Here is a 16,066-nt window from a genome sequence, read left to right on the forward strand (position 1 = left end):
ACTTCCGGTCTTTATGGATTTTCCTATTTGGGACATTTTATATAAATGAAATTGTGCAAAATGTTAGCTTTTCGTATTTGGCTTCTTTCAGTTGCATAATGTTTTTGAGGTCCACCCATGTTGTAGCATGGATCAGTTCTTCATTTTCTTTTTATGGATAATTAATATTTCATCGTGTGGGTATACACTGTTTACCAATTCATCAGTTGATGGACACTTGGGTTGTTTCTACTTTTGCCTATCATGTCTAATGCTCTTATGAACATCCATACACAAGTTTTTGTGTGAACATATGGTTTTAATTCTCATGGCTATAGTTGATATACCTTTAAGAGCTTCTTTAACTGAGGGAGTATTGCAATTTATACAGAATAACTAATCGCATATCCAACACTGTCCCTACTAGTGTTAAAAACTTGTTCTTCTCCCCTTCCCATTTCCTATTGCCTCCCTTTCCCTTGATTATTTACTGAGACGTTATCAGAAGAGCAGCTCTCTGAAGAAGTGACATGAAAACAGGCTTCAACAAATCTGATCTGGATTTTCTATTGCCAATCTCCAGGGAAAGTTAGCTGCATAAGGAAGAGCAGCTATAGTATGGTGAGATCTTTCTGCAGAAGAATTTTTAAAATGCAGGGTTGTTGTGGGAAAGAAAAAGATTCCCACAACCACATATCTGACTTAATTCCCCAGGGCAGAGGCAGTTTAATTTATTCATAAGCTTCTAATAAAATCTGAACAGTATACCAGGCAAGAAACATTTACTTGTCAAATAAATTAGCTAACACTTCCTTCTTAGCTATCGGAACTCATTCAATTTTATACAAGTCCAAAGTTAAACAGAATCATGCTGTGGTGTTCAGTAAGAACAAATAATGACTAAAATCTAAGTAAGTCAGTAAGAAGGTGAGACAGGAAAGTAATATTTCAAAAAGTAAAAAAGTTATAATGAAGGTTTGAAAAAATTAGTTTTCTGACAAATGAATAAGAAACAGCTATCACTAGGATGCAGCCAAGCTCTTAACAACTGTGCCACCAGGGTTCCTTACTGACATATGGTATATTAATTTTTTAAGAATTGTTGCTGTTATTGGTGCCTTCGAGTCAGTTCCGACTCATAGCGACCCTATGCACTAGAGAATAAAACACTGCCTGGTCGTGTGCCATGCTCACAATCATTGTTATGCTTCAGCCCACTGTTGCAGCCACTGGGTAAATCCATCTCATTGAGGGTCTTCCTCTTTTTCACTGACCCCCTACTTTAACAAGCGTAATGTCCTTCTCCAGGGACTGATCCCTCCGGACAACATGTCCAAAATATGTAAGACGTAGTCTCGTCATCCTTGCTTCTGAGGAGTGTTCTGGTTGTACTTCTTCCAAGACAGATTTGTTCACTCTTGGCAGTCCATGGTATATTCAATATTCTTCACCAACACCACAATTCAAAGGTGTCAATTCGTCTCTGGTTTTCCTTATTCATTGTTCAGCTTTCGCATGCATATGGTGCGACTGAAAACACCATGGCCTGGATCAGGCACACCTTAGTCTTCAGTGTGACAGTTTTGCTTTTCAACACTTTAAAGAGGTCTTTCACAGATTTTCCCAAGGCAATGCGTCTTTTGATTTCTTGACTCCTGCCTCCATGGGTGTTGACTGCGGATCCAAGTAAAATGAAATCCTTGACAACTTCAACCTTTTCTCTGCTTATCGAGGATTTTTGTTTTCTTTATGTTGAGGTGTAATCCATACTGAAGGCTGTGGTCATTGATCTTCATAACAGTAAGTGCTTGCTGTGGTCATTGGTCTTCATAACAGTAAGTGCTTCAAGTTGTCTTCGCTTTCAGCAAGCAAGGTTGTGTTACCTGCATAATCGCAGGTTATTAGTCTTCCTCCAATCCTGATGCCCCATTCTTCTTCATATAGTTTCTCTGATTATTTGCTCAGCATACAGACTGAATAAGTATGGTGAAAGGCTACAACTCTGACAGACACCTTTCCTGCTTTAAACCACGCAGTATCCCCCTGTTTCGTTCCAACAACTGTCTGTTAGTCTAAGTGCAGGTTCCTCATGAGCACAATTAAGTGTTCTGGAATTCCCGTTTTTTGCAATGTTACCCATAATTTGTTATGATCCACACAGTCGAATGCCTTTGCGTAGTCAATAAAACACAGGCAAACATCCTTCTGGTATTCTCTGCTTTCAACCAGGATCCATCTGACATCAGCAATGATAACCCTTGTTCCACATCCTCTTCAGAATTTGTCCTGAATTTCTGGCATTTCCCTGTCAATATACTGCTGTAGCTGCTTTTGAATGATCTTCAGAAAACTGTGCTTGTGTGTGATATTAATGATATTGTTACATAATTTCCACATTCATTTGGATCACCTTTCTTGGGAATAGGCATAAATATGGATCTCTTTCAGTCAGTTGGCCAGGAAGCTGTCTTCCAAATTTCTTAGCATAGACAAGTGAGAGCTTCCAGTGCTCGTCTGTTTGTTGAAACATCTCAACTGATATTCCATCAATTCCTGGAGCCTTGTTTTTCACCAATGCCTTCAGAGCAGCTTGGACTTCTTCCTTCAGTACCATCGGTTCCTGATCATATGCCACCTCTTGAAATGGTTGAACACCAACCAATTGTTTTTGGTATAATGACCCTGTGTATTCCTTCCATCTTCTTTTGATGGTTCCTGCGTCGTTTAATATTTTCACCATGGAATCCTTCACTATTATAACTCGAGGCTTGAATTTTTTCTTCAGTTTTTGCAGCTTGAGAAATGCCGAGTATATTCTCCCCTTTTAGTTTTCTATCTCCAGCTCTTTGCACATGTCATTATAATACTTTACTTTGTCTTCTCGAGCAGCCCTTTGAAATCTTCTGTTCAGTTCTATTACTTCATCATTTCTTCCTTTTGCTTTAGCTGCTCCACGTTTAAAGTGCAAGTTTTAGAGTCTCTTCTGACATCCATTCAGGTCTTTTCTTTCTCTTCTGTCTTTTTAATGACCTCTTGCCTCTTGTCATTCCACGACTCATCTGGTATTCGGTCACTAGTGTTCACTGCATCAAATCTATTCCTGAGATGCCTCTAAATTCAGGTGGGATATACTCAAGGTCGTCCTTTGGCCTTGTTCTCATTTTCTTCAGTTTCAACTGTCTGTTTCACGTGTCTCTCAGTTTGTCGTACTTTGGGGGCGTGCATGTTGCTGGGATGCTGGAAGCTATGCCACCAATATTCAGATGCCAGGAGGGCACCCATGGCAGATAGGATTCAGCTGAGCTTCCAGCCTAAGAAAGACTAGGAAAAAGGACCCAGCAACCTACTTCTGCAAAGAATTAGCCAGTGAAAACCTTATGAATAGCAGTGGAACATTGTCTGTGATGTTAGTGAGGCAGAAATAGAGGCAGTTATGTCAATGAGGCAGGACTCAATCTACAAGATTGGATTGTGTCTTCAGCCAATCTCTTTTGAGACATATGAGAGAGAAGTGAGCAAGAGACAAGGGGACTTCATACCACCAAGAAACTTTGGACCCACAGTCCCTGCATTGAGAAACTCTTGGGCCAGGGAAAAACTGATGACATGGATCTTCCCCCAGAGCCAACAGAGAAAGAAAGCCTTCCTCTGGAACTGGCACCCTGAATTCAGACTTCCAGCCCTCTACACTGTGAGAGAATAAATTTCTCTTTGTTAAAGCCATCTACTTGTGGTATTTCTGTAACTAAGACAGCAGCCAAGCTCTTAACCATGAATAGCTACAGCACATGGTAAAATAAAATGCCTTAAAAGATATACAAAATAGTCTCAGAATATAAAAATACTACTAATGCCTAAGTTTTTTTTTTTAAATCACTCATATCTGATTGGTGAAAGCTTCAGGAAAAAAAACCAGACATCGAAGAAAGGGTAGAATGCTGGTATTGAACATAAAAAGGGGAGGAAAGAAAGAAGTATGAACACAAGTAAAGCAGCAGGGACTTGGATGGTCTGTTGAACACATGTAAAGAGCTAGTAAGAAATAATATTGACAAGTATACTGGGGTCAGATTGCCAGGACCTTAAAGATGAGGCTGATGCACTTAACTGATCTGTGGGCATCCAGGGACTTTACATTGGACCCATAGGACCCAGTGCAGAAACATAACCCAGATGCTAAGACTAACATTTTAGGTTTCAGAAAAAGTGTAGAACATGAGGATACAGACAATGAAGTACGAATGAAGACTGAAGTGATGCAGATGGAAGAGAGAAAGCACAGACAGGTGATACTTGAAAACCAAATATGCACTGAGTCAGCAACTGAATGTGGTGATAAAGCAGTAAAAGGAGAAAATAAATATAAATAGTCAGGTTTTTGCTCCTAGGAGTCAGGGATAAAGTGGTGCCATAAATAGAAAGGGTGGTCAGGAGGAAGGGCTGGGGGGAGTGTGTGTTTGTGGGTGTGCACATACCCATCACGCAAAGAGGAGAAATGGGAGAATGGGAGGCTGGTAGAGAAAGAGAGCATGAGTTCACACTAGGCAAGTCTGAAGCTGAAGCAACAGAATATTCAAGAATTAGCTGGCAATAAAATGGCAAGAGTCAGCCAGAGATATACATTTAGAATCACCTGAATAGACATGATAGTTGAAGTAATGCCAGTGGTTCAGAATACTAAAGGAGAGAAAAGGCAAGAAACGCAGTCTTAGGGAACACCCACTTTAAGAAAAAAAAAAAAAAAGAATAAAATGATAAATGATAGGAGACCTCAGTAGAAAAAAAGAAGAAAGCCAATGTAATGAAAAAGCCAAGGGAGGAGAATGCTTAGAGGAAGAGGAGGTGATATTTACCTTAATCAAATATATATATATGTATGTATACACACACACCACATTCCATATTTATTTCTGCAATAAAAATTTTTCTTGATTATAAAAGCAGTAAGTGGATGAACAGTCAAGATACATGGAAATTAACAAATATGAGAACTGAGAAATAACATGAAACTTTGGAGATCACGGATAATTTAGAATTGGAATGAATTATTGGAGAGTACATGAAGTCAAATGTCAGGATAAAAGGAATTAGTCAATGAGTGAATGGTGACAAAGTGGAAGAATGGAGGCCCAAACTTCTCTTTCAAGAAGGTTAACACTAAAAAGAAGGAAAGGAAAAACAGCAAAGCCATGGTTGGAGACTATATTTATTCAGGAATATGAGACTTCGACTATGTTTATAAACTGAGCACGAACGGGAACCTGCAGAGAGGACAGCAGCAGTGTAAGCAAAAGGGGATCACTGAAGCAACAGCATCACGGAGACAAACCAGACGGAAAACAGAAACTGCCAGAGCTAGCATGTCAAAAAGAAAACTTTCCTACAAAGATAGGTCAAGTAAAGGGAGTCAAAATTGAGATTTTTGAAACAGAAAGGGGTATTGAGTACACTCTTGTCAGAGAAACATAACTTCTTCTGCACTTCTTAGGATGTGCAGAGGAGGAAATCTGTGAAAGATACGAGACAGTCAAACTGAAAAAAATAAAAGAATTGCTACATACAGCATTATTGGCTAAGAAGAGATGAGATGGTAGATTAGATGGTAGGTCAATCAGCATAGATTTTATGGTGTTCTCAGTTGCGAAAGAAGGGAGAAACAAACAGGGTAACCTATGGCCGAGAAATGGCTGTAATAAAACGTCAAAGGCAACGCGAATTACAAGGGAACGGCAGGTACAGCAGTGGGTGGGGAGTCAGAGGAGAGCCGCATAAGGCCTTGAAAGCTGTAGAAGGGCCAAGGAAAGTAAGGTCACAGTGAAGCCAAAAAGCTGGTTCAGAGGAAGGGAGAGAGGGGAAGAGGTAGGAGCAGGCTATTAAATTTGCAGGGCCCAGTGCAAAATAAAAAGAGGCTCCTTGTTCGAATATTATTAAGAATTTCAAGACAGTGAAAGCAGAGCATTAAATCAAGTGCAGGACCCTGCACAAGAAAATGGGTTTTCCCCTAGAGCCATTAAAAAGGGGCTCAGCCTAGCTGACACTTTTATTTTAGCACCCAAAAACCAACCCAGTGCCGTCGAGTCGATTCCGACTCACAGCGACCCTATAGGACAGTAAGACCCAATTTCTGGCATCCAAAAAAATAGGAGGATAAATCTGTGTTGTTTTAAGCCAACAAGTTTGTGGTGAATTGTTACAGTAGCCATCTTACAACAACAGTAGAAGGGTTAGAATGTGCTTTTTCACCAAACCTGGGCCAACATTAGACAGTAACTTTCTTTTTTAATGTTTGCCATGTTGACCTTCAAAAGATGGTTTCACATTACACACTGATTTGCATTCAACTCATAAAAACTACAAGTGTCCCCAATATGCAACTGACTTTAATGAAAACAAAACAACTCAGATTTTATGATACAAATGAATAATATACAACAAAAAAGAATACCCAAATGTTAAGTTTATTGATTCCCTTTTATCTTATCTAATCTAAACCTGTAATTCCTAAATAGAATTATAGGTGGGTAAAGAGAAGAACACAAGCGTATTTGAAAATTTATGTATTTTAAGGCCCACAGACAAGCTTATCGAGAGTCTTAAAACTGATTCATCTACAAGCTGTATTAAGCTTCAAAGACTAAAACTTCTGTTAAAGTCAGAGGCTCAGCTATTTAGAACTCTTATGGAGGGAGTAATTCTAAAGAGCCAGAGTTTTCTGGAACTCTTAAGAATTTATCCCAAGAACATCCCCAAATTTTGTTTTTAATCAATTTTAGATCGTTTTCTAAATGTATATAAAATTATAAATAACCCATAAAACAAAATCAAACATCTTTACTACTGAATCTTACTAAGACTAATATGCTAATGTGAACTGTAACTCCTTAAGGGAAAGATATAAAACACAACATCCTCTAAACCCATTTGGATATTAAACATTTTTTGCAAAACATCTTATGAAATCCGTTGTAGAACATGTTTTTAGACAAATGAAATTAAGACTATGGTTTCTTAAATAAAACACAGTGAGCTAATTAAAAAGAATACTGTTTAATGACTCCTGCTCAACTATAGAATAAGGTACAGATTACCAAACCTAATATTGCAGGAAGACTCATTAACAACCTGCGTTATGCAGATGACACAACCTTGCTTGCTAAAAGCGAAGAGGACTTGAAGCACTTACTGATGAAGATCAAAGCCCGCAGCCTTCAGGATGGATTACACCTTAACATAAAACAAACCTTCCCACTGGACCAATAAGCAACATCATGATAAATGGAGAAAAGACTGAGGTTGTCAAGGATTTCATTTTACTTGGATCCACAATCAACATGGAAGCCCAGGCCTGCCTACTGCCGTCAAGTCAATTCCAACTCATAGCTACCCTATAGGACAGAGTAGAGTGCCTGGTGGATTTGAACTGCTGGCCTTTTGGTTAGCAGCCGTAGCACTTAACCACTACATCACCAAGGTTTCCAACCTGGAAGCAGCAGTCAAGAAATCAAAAGACACATTACTTTGGGCAAATTGTCTGCAAAAACCTCTTTAAAGTGTTGAAAAACAAAGATGTCACCTTGAGGACTAATGTGCGCCTGACCCAAGCCCTGGTGTTTTCAATCGCCTCATATGCATGCGAAAGCTGGACAATGAATAAGGAAGACGGAAGAAGAATTGACACTTTTAACTGTGGTGCTGGCAAAGAATATTGAATATACCATGGACTGCTAAAAGAATGAACAAATCTGTCTTGGAAGAAGTACAACCAAAATGCTCCTTATAAGCAAGGACGGCAAGACTACGTCTCACGTACTTTGGACCTGTTGTCAAGAGAGATCAGTCCCTGGAGAAGGACATCATGCTTGGTAAAATAGAGGGTCAGGGAAAAAGAGGAAGACCCTCAAACAGATGAACTGACATAGTGGCTGCAACAATGGGCTCAAGCACAGCAACAATTGTGAGGATGACGCAGGACAGGGCAGTGTTTGGTTCTGTCGTGCGTGGGGTTGCTACGAGTCGGAACCAACTCCCCGGCACCTAACAGCAATACTCAAATGCCTTCCATGATCAAAGCCTGTCCCAACTTAACACACTGAATTCCTGCTCTTTTTCACTCACCTTTTGCTCAAAGCCCATCGAGGTCCTTTGCTCTACTCCCAAGCCTTATTTATTCATAACTGCATGCCTTTAATATTACCATTTCTTATACCTAAAATTCCCCTCTTCTCACCATGTGTGGGTCTTAACCCTCCATTTCACTCTAGACACCCTGACAGTTATCTGCTCTCCTTTATGATTTCAGTTCTTATGTCCAATTTTGTTAGTCATTCTATTTTATCCCTCAGTATCAGCTATCAATTTTTACCATCAACAGATTTTACCTGTTAGTTGTCCCTCTCCTCTACTTTCTAAATTAACGTCCACCTAAGACTAAATACTCGCACAAGGCTGACAGTTGATAAGAACTTTGAAGACAGAGGCCCAAATAGCACCCAGCTGAGACAGCCATCCCAACTATAGCATAAGACATATTGGTGGTGTTATCTTAGACTCTACAACCCCAGCCAAGGTCCCAGCCAAATGCAGTAATATCAGAGACTAAAGCTGACCATATGAAACGGAGATGAGCCATTTCTGCTGAGCCCTGCCCAAAGTGCAGAACCGTGACAAATAAATAATTTTTACTATTTTAAATCACTAATTTCTTAAGTGTTTTCTTACACAGCAATAGATAACTCAAACACAAAGTAATAAGATTTTAAACATGTCAGTAATTGTGGAAATGGAGAGAGATGCTCTAGATTCTATTGATTTCTTGGATGTCTGCATGAGTAAAAGGGGAGAATTTAGGATGACTCCCAGATTTTGGATTGAATGAAGGTGTTAGCAAGATAGGAAACATGACAGTATGGGTAGAAAGAGAAATTGTACCTTCATCACACTGAGTTTGAGATATGACTGTGGGCCAGACAAGTGAAGCTCTCTATTGGGCAACTGTACATACAGGTCTAGAGTTAGGCAGAGACATACGAACGGGAGAAACCTTTCGGTGAGTCATCAGAGGTCAAAGAAATGGTGGTTAAACCCACAGATTTAGATGAAGGCCACCATGAAAAACATAAGGTGAAGAGTAAAAGACCAAAATCAGACATTGGAAACAACATACAAGACATTATTAGGAAAGAGTGAAGCAGAGAGAACGTGAAAAAAGAACTAAGAAGGAACTGCCAGAGAGGCAGGAAGAAAACAGAGCATAGCACTACTGAAGTCGAGGGAAAGAATTTCATTAAAAAACTATTGAGAATTTTACATCAGATCACAATGAACAGAGGACTGAATAAGAATGGAGAAAGTGGGTACAGAAGGCAGACTACATGTTCAGAAGGCTTTGTTAATGAAAGGAAACAAAGAGGATGCAATCAGTAGGGAAAAGTGGAGTTGAGGGAGAGGTTTTGTTTGTTCTGTTTTGTTTTTAAGGGGAAAGGACAACAGAGGCAATGTTACAGAAAAAGAACAACTGAAATGACAGACCATGGTGTCTAGACTTAGACAAAGAAGTAAGTAAGAGTCAGAAAGGAGTTGACAGACTGGAAAAAAAAATTGACCCCTCCTATCTTCAGTCACCCTATGAGTCAAGATCAACTTGACAGCAGCAGGTTTTTTGGTTTTTTTTTTTTTTTTTTTGGTATTCCTGAACCATTCCTCGATATTGGGTGGGTGTATCAGGAGTAAGATTAACAAACCAGCATTTTAAAAATGTATTGTTCCAAATTATTTCACATATGTTTGAAATGTCTTCTCCTATAAGCACCTTGTGAGAATTCCACATTACCCTTTTTGTATCCCACAGACCTATGCTATCCATATATCCGCCTCCAGCCACATGTGGTTGTTTAAATCAAAATGAAATAAAATTAAAAATCCATTTCCTCTAATGCACAAGTCACATTTTGAATGTTCAACTGCTGTATGTGGGCTGGAGAGAGCAGATCTAGAGCACTGCCATTACTCCGAAAAGCTCTATGAGCACTGCCACAGATCTAGAGCACTGCCATTACTCCGGAAAGCTCTACGGGCACTGCCACAGATCTAGAGCACTGCCATTACTCCGGAAAGCTCTACGGGCACTGCCACAGATCTAGAGCACTGCCATTACTCCGGAAAGCTCTACGGGCACTGCCACAGATCTAGAGCACTGCCATTACTCCGGAAAGCTCTACGGGCACTGCCACAGATCTAGAGCACTGCCATTACTCCGGAAAGCTCTACGAGCGCTGCCACTACTCCGGAAAGCTCTACGAGCGCTGCCACTACTCCGGAAAGCTCTACGAGCGCTGCCACTACTCCGGAAAGCTCTACGAGCGCTGCCACTACTCCGGAAAGCTCTACGAGCGCTGCCACTACTCCGGAAAGCTCTACGAGCGCTGCCACTACTCCGGAAAGCTCTACGAGCGCTGCCACTACTCCGGAAAGCTCTACGAGCGCTGCCACTACTCCGGAAAGCTCTACGAGCGCTGCCACTACTCCGGAAAGCTCTACGAGCGCTGCCACTACTCCGGAAAGCTCTACGAGCGCTGCCACTACTCCGGAAAGCTCTACGAGCGCTGCCACTACTCCGGAAAGCTCTACGAGCGCTGCCACTACTCCGGAAAGCTCTACGAGCGCTGCCACTACTCCGGAAAGCTCTACGAGCGCTGCCACTACTCCGGAAAGCTCTACGAGCGCTGCCACTACTCCGGAAAGCTCTACGAGCGCTGCCACTACTCCGGAAAGCTCTACGAGCGCTGCCACTACTCCGGAAAGCTCTACGAGCGCTGCCACTACTCCGGAAAGCTCTACGAGCGCTGCCACTACTCCGGAAAGCTCTACGAGCGCTGCCACTACTCCGGAAAGCTCTACGAGCGCTGCCACTACTCCGGAAAGCTCTACGAGCGCTGCCACTACTCCGGAAAGCTCTACGAGCGCTGCCACTACTCCGGAAAGCTCTACGAGCGCTGCCACTACTCCGGAAAGCTCTACGAGCGCTGCCACTACTCCGGAAAGCTCTACGAGCGCTGCCACTACTCCGGAAAGCTCTACGAGCGCTGCCACTACTCCGGAAAGCTCTACGAGCGCTGCCACTACTCCGGAAAGCTCTACGAGCGCTGCCACTACTCCGGAAAGCTCTACGAGCGCTGCCACTACTCCGGAAAGCTCTACGAGCGCTGCCACTACTCCGGAAAGCTCTACGAGCGCTGCCACTACTCCGGAAAGCTCTACGAGCGCTGCCATTACTCCGGAAAGCTCTACGAGCGCTGCCATCACTCCGGAAAGCTCTTCGAGCACTCCCTCCACAGACCCTGGCACAGTGTCGTCCACAAGGCGTTTTCCCCACGCGTACTCGCTGATGAACATTTCGGGGCTGCACACTAACGCACAGCCGGTCTTCCATGGTACCTTTAAGAACACAGCATAGTCACTGTTTTCTGTTTATTTTCCAATTTGGTTAAATTCATAGCTTATGGGTATATTAGTTATCCAATTTTCTGAGACATGGATGAAATTAAGAATATTCCCATCATTGGAGACATTAATAGCTTCCACGTACTGTGAGCCAAATGTGTGCAATATTCTCTAATAGGAACTTCACATATCTTTCAATTTAATCCTTATACAGGCTTAGGTATACCCACGAGGTAGGAGTATGTGTGTGTGTGTATATATGTATATATATATACACACACATATATACACAGAGAGAGAGAGAGAGAGAAAGATGAGGAAAGTGAAGCTTGGCAAGACTGGGCAGCTTGCAATCATAAAGCTAATACATGTAAGAGCTCGGATTCACACCAAGGTCTGCTGACGTACACAACAGGAACTCTTTCCATCACACTCAACTCACACCACAGAAAAATATCCCATCTATATAATCATGTATATAGGATCGGTCTTATGTACCATGGCTCAGGAATATGTATGTATATGAGAAGACACTTGACTCTCATCTCTCAGACATATAAAACGTAAATGGATTAGCAAGAAGAAAGTTAATTTCCCAAGAGATAATACACACGTAAATTCAATGAATTGTTGTAAAACATAAATATCTTCTACAGAGGAAAAACAAAGTAAATCGTTACTTTTAAAAACAATTTTTTCAAATACGGTCAAATTTTTACTTGCCTTCTTGAGCAGCAAATGTTCGACTAGCTGAAATGACTTTTGTTAGTTCCGGATTATACCTTGTTCCCTCAGGAAAAATCACAAGAAACATCTGTGGGCATAAAGAAAACATGAGTTTATTGTGTGCGTGCTTTTTATTGTTGTAAACTTACAAATGCTAACTGTATTAACGCTAAAAGAAAACTTCCTAGAGTGGAAAAAATATATATTAATTCATGTATGAGCTTCATGACAAGCAGAACAGTCAGAATGCAAAAATTCAATTAAGTCTGAACATTACATGGACTGTATTTAAAATGCAGTTCTATGTTTACTGGTAGGGAAGTCATTAAGAACTTAACAATATTTCTAATAACATGCTAATATCCCATAATTTAAAATTTGGCCATGAAACATTGAGTTGTACATTCTTAACTTATGAAGCAGCTTTTTTTTTTCCTTCTAAGATCTTGGAAAATGACATTTAATAAAGGTGTAAATTTTAGAAATCCACGTCTTTGAATATCAATACCAAAAGTAGATCTCATTTGAGGAAAGCCATATGTAGATATCTAAATGTCTACAATATAAAAGGTAGTAAGAGCTCAAATTTCAAGATTAACATTGTATTCCTATTTAATAGAGCTCCCTTCACACATTTTAAATGACTTAATATATACACAGTCTCATGTTTATTACATGAATTGAAGCAATATAAATAAAGAGGAATATCAAGTTGAAAGGTTAATAAGTAGTCAATTAGTATATGCAATTATATTTATCTGTTTGGGAAAGTAAAACAGACACAGTAAAACTAGTGATACATACATCTATGGCCAACTGATTTTTGACAAGAGTGCCAAGTACATTCAATGGGGAAAGAATAGTCTCCTCAATAAATGGTGCTGCGATAACTCGATCTCCACATGCAAAAGAAGCTGGACCCATATCTCACATCATATATGAAAATTAACTCAAAATGAACCAATGGCCTAAATAAAAGAACTAAAATCATAAAACTCTTACAAGAAAACACCGGCGTAAAGCCTCAGGACTTAGTTTTTGGCAATGAATTCTTAGATATGACATCAAAAGCATGAGGAACAAAAGAAAAAACAGATAAACTGGACTTCACCAAAATTTAAAACTCTTGTGCATCAAAGGAATTTATCAAGGAAGTGAAGAGACAACCTAGAAATGGGAGAACATGTTTGGAAACCATACATCTAACAAGAGTTTAAAATACAGAATATACAGAACTCCTACAACTCAACAACCCAAACTAAAAAAAAAAAGGCCAATGACTTGAATATACATTTCTCCAAAGAAGATATACAAATGACCAATAAACACACGAAACGATACTCAACGTCATTAGTCATTAGGCAAATACAAATCAAAGCCACAATGAGACACCACTTTACTCACTCTAAGATGGCTATTATCAGAAAAATGGAAAATACCGTGTGTTCGTGAGGATATGGAAAAATCGGAACCCTCATCTGTTGCTGGTGGGAATGTAAAATGGTACAGTCACTGTGGAAAGCAGTTTGGCAGCTCTTTAAAAAGTTAAACATAGAATTGTCTTGCCCAAAAAACCAAACCCAGTGCCGTCCAGTCGATTCCGATTCATAGCAACCCTACAGGACAGAGTAGAACTTTAGAACTGCCCCACAGAATTTCCAAGGAGTGCCTGGCGGATTCGAACTGCGGACCCTTTGGTTAGCAGCCATAGCTCTTAACCACTACCCCACCAGGGTTTCCTAGAATTATCATATTACCCAGCAATTCTACTCTTAAGCATATATCCAAAAACCTTGAAAACAGGAACTCAAACAGATTGGTGTCACTGTCCATTGCTGCACTATTGACAATAGCCAAAATAGCCAAAAGGTAGAAACAACCCAAGCATCCATCAACAGATGAATGGATAAGCAAAATGTGGTCTACCCATACAATGAAATATTATTCAGCCATAAAGAGAAATGAAGTTCTGATCCATGTTACCACATGGATGAAACGTGAAAACATGCCAAGTGAAACAGGTCAGAAACAAAAGGACAACTATCATTTGGTCCCACTTACTTGAAATATCAAGAATAGGCAAATGCACAGAGACAAGTTTATCAGTGGCTACCAGGGCTGGAGGAGGGGGAAAAGGGGGGCTACTGCTTCAGGAATACTGAGTTTCTGTTTGAGGTGATAAAAAACTTGTGAATGTAATTAATGCCACTGAATTGTGCATTTTAAAATGGCAAATTTTGTTATATATATTTTACCATAATAATAATAAAAAAAAACTATAGAGGAAAATCTCCCACTTTGAGAACTGAGTTACAAAACTACTACACTAAAATTTTTACTTGGTAGCCAAAAGACTAATGTAAGATACTCATATCAACTCTTTTCAAATACAGACGAGATATATATTAATGAAGTAACTGAAGTAATTCATGGGATAAAATTATGTGTGTTTTATCCATCCATACCAGATGCCATAACACATCTATACATATGGTACAGAAGCATTTCCTGTACTTGAATGGTTTATAAATATAAAACTACATACTGAGCCTACATGAGAGTTAGAATTTTCTTCATTAGACAAACGTATGTTAATTTCTTCCAAAGTTTTGGAAAAGCTGGTAAAACTGTACCTCTGTAATTTCGCATATTTAGCGCCAAGCAACTATATAAGCCTTTTACTGATCCATATAAATAGTATTTAGAACTCATTATCTTTGCCTAACTTAGAAATTAATAGATTGTGTTATGTATCTCTATATTTGATAATGAAGGTTGGCCAGAACTATCAAGAAAATGTAGAAGAGCAGTGTCATGGATTGAATTATGTTCCCCCAAAATATGTGTCAACTTGGTTAGGCCACAATTCCCAGTATTGTGTGGCTGTCCCCCATTTTGTGATCGTAATTTTATGTTAAAGAGGATTAGGGTGGGATTGTAATACCCTTACCCAGGTTATATCCCTGATCCAATGTAAAGGAAGTTTCCCTGGGATGCGGCCTGCACCACCTTTTATCTCTCAAGAGATAAAAATGAAAGGGAAGCAAGCAGAGAGGGGGGACCTCATACCACCAAGAAAGCAGTGCCAGGAGCAGAGTGCATCCTTTGGACCCAGGGTCCCTGCATGGAGAAACTCTTAGTCTGGGGAAGACTGATGAGAAGGCCGACAGAGAGAAAGCCTTCCTCTGGAGCTGATGCCCTGAATCTGACTTTTAGCCTACTTTACTGTGAAGAAATAATTTCTCTTTGTTAAAGCCATCCACTTGTGGTATTTCTGTTACAGCAGCACCAGATAACTAAGAGAGTAAAGTTGCGGGGTGGGTGGGGGGAATCAAGAAATTCCTCATTATAGTCCAACAACTGAAAAGAAAAAAAAAAACAGGAAGGAAAATATTAGAATTAGTTCCAAATACCAAATTCAGTATCATGGGAATACACTTTAAATCAGTAAAGTTTGTATGCAAAATCATGAAAGCAATTACTGATGGTTATGAGCTTTTAGCTCAATCATTTGTAAATAAAAGTCTTCATGATTTGAATTGTTAACAAAAAGTCATGCAGCATTATTTCCTATCTCTTGAAAGTCTAATTAAAAGGAACATTAAAAATTTTTTTTTTTTAATGATCAGCAAGAAAGCAGTAATTCATTCAGAGTTAATTTAAGAAATACTTCTAACCCAGATGTAAATCCATCCACCTACAGTCACCTGATCTTCAACAGAGGCCCAAAGTCCATCAAATGGGGAAAAACAACAAATGGGGAAAAGGTAGTTTTTTTAACAAATGGTGCTGGCAAAACTGGATGTCCATCTGCAAAAAAAATGAAACAGGTCCCATACCTCACACCATACACAAAAACTAATTCAAAATGGATCAAAGACCTAAATATAAAACCAAAAACTATAAGGATCATAGAAGAAAA

The 16,066-nt window shown here is 39.8% G+C and overlaps 1 protein-coding gene across 3 annotated transcripts in view; it reads right to left on the minus strand.

The window, feature by feature from the left end:
* AGPAT5 (1-acylglycerol-3-phosphate O-acyltransferase 5) overlaps positions 1-16,066 on the minus strand; it is a 107,872-nt gene that overhangs the window by 33,211 nt on the left and 58,595 nt on the right. For all 3 annotated transcript variants that reach the window (XR_010323532.1, XM_064294937.1, XM_064294938.1), the window contains exon 5: positions 12,142-12,232. Coding sequence is in view for 2 of the 3 variants with exons in the window: in XM_064294937.1 (XP_064151007.1) it covers positions 12,142-12,232 (91 nt within the window). In the remaining variant the exon portion in view is untranslated. The remainder of the gene's footprint in view (positions 1-12,141; positions 12,233-16,066) is intronic.

The sequence above is a fragment of the Loxodonta africana genome, chromosome 12, assembly GCF_030014295.1.
Source record: "Loxodonta africana isolate mLoxAfr1 chromosome 12, mLoxAfr1.hap2, whole genome shotgun sequence".
Lineage (NCBI taxonomy): Eukaryota > Metazoa > Chordata > Mammalia > Proboscidea > Elephantidae > Loxodonta > Loxodonta africana.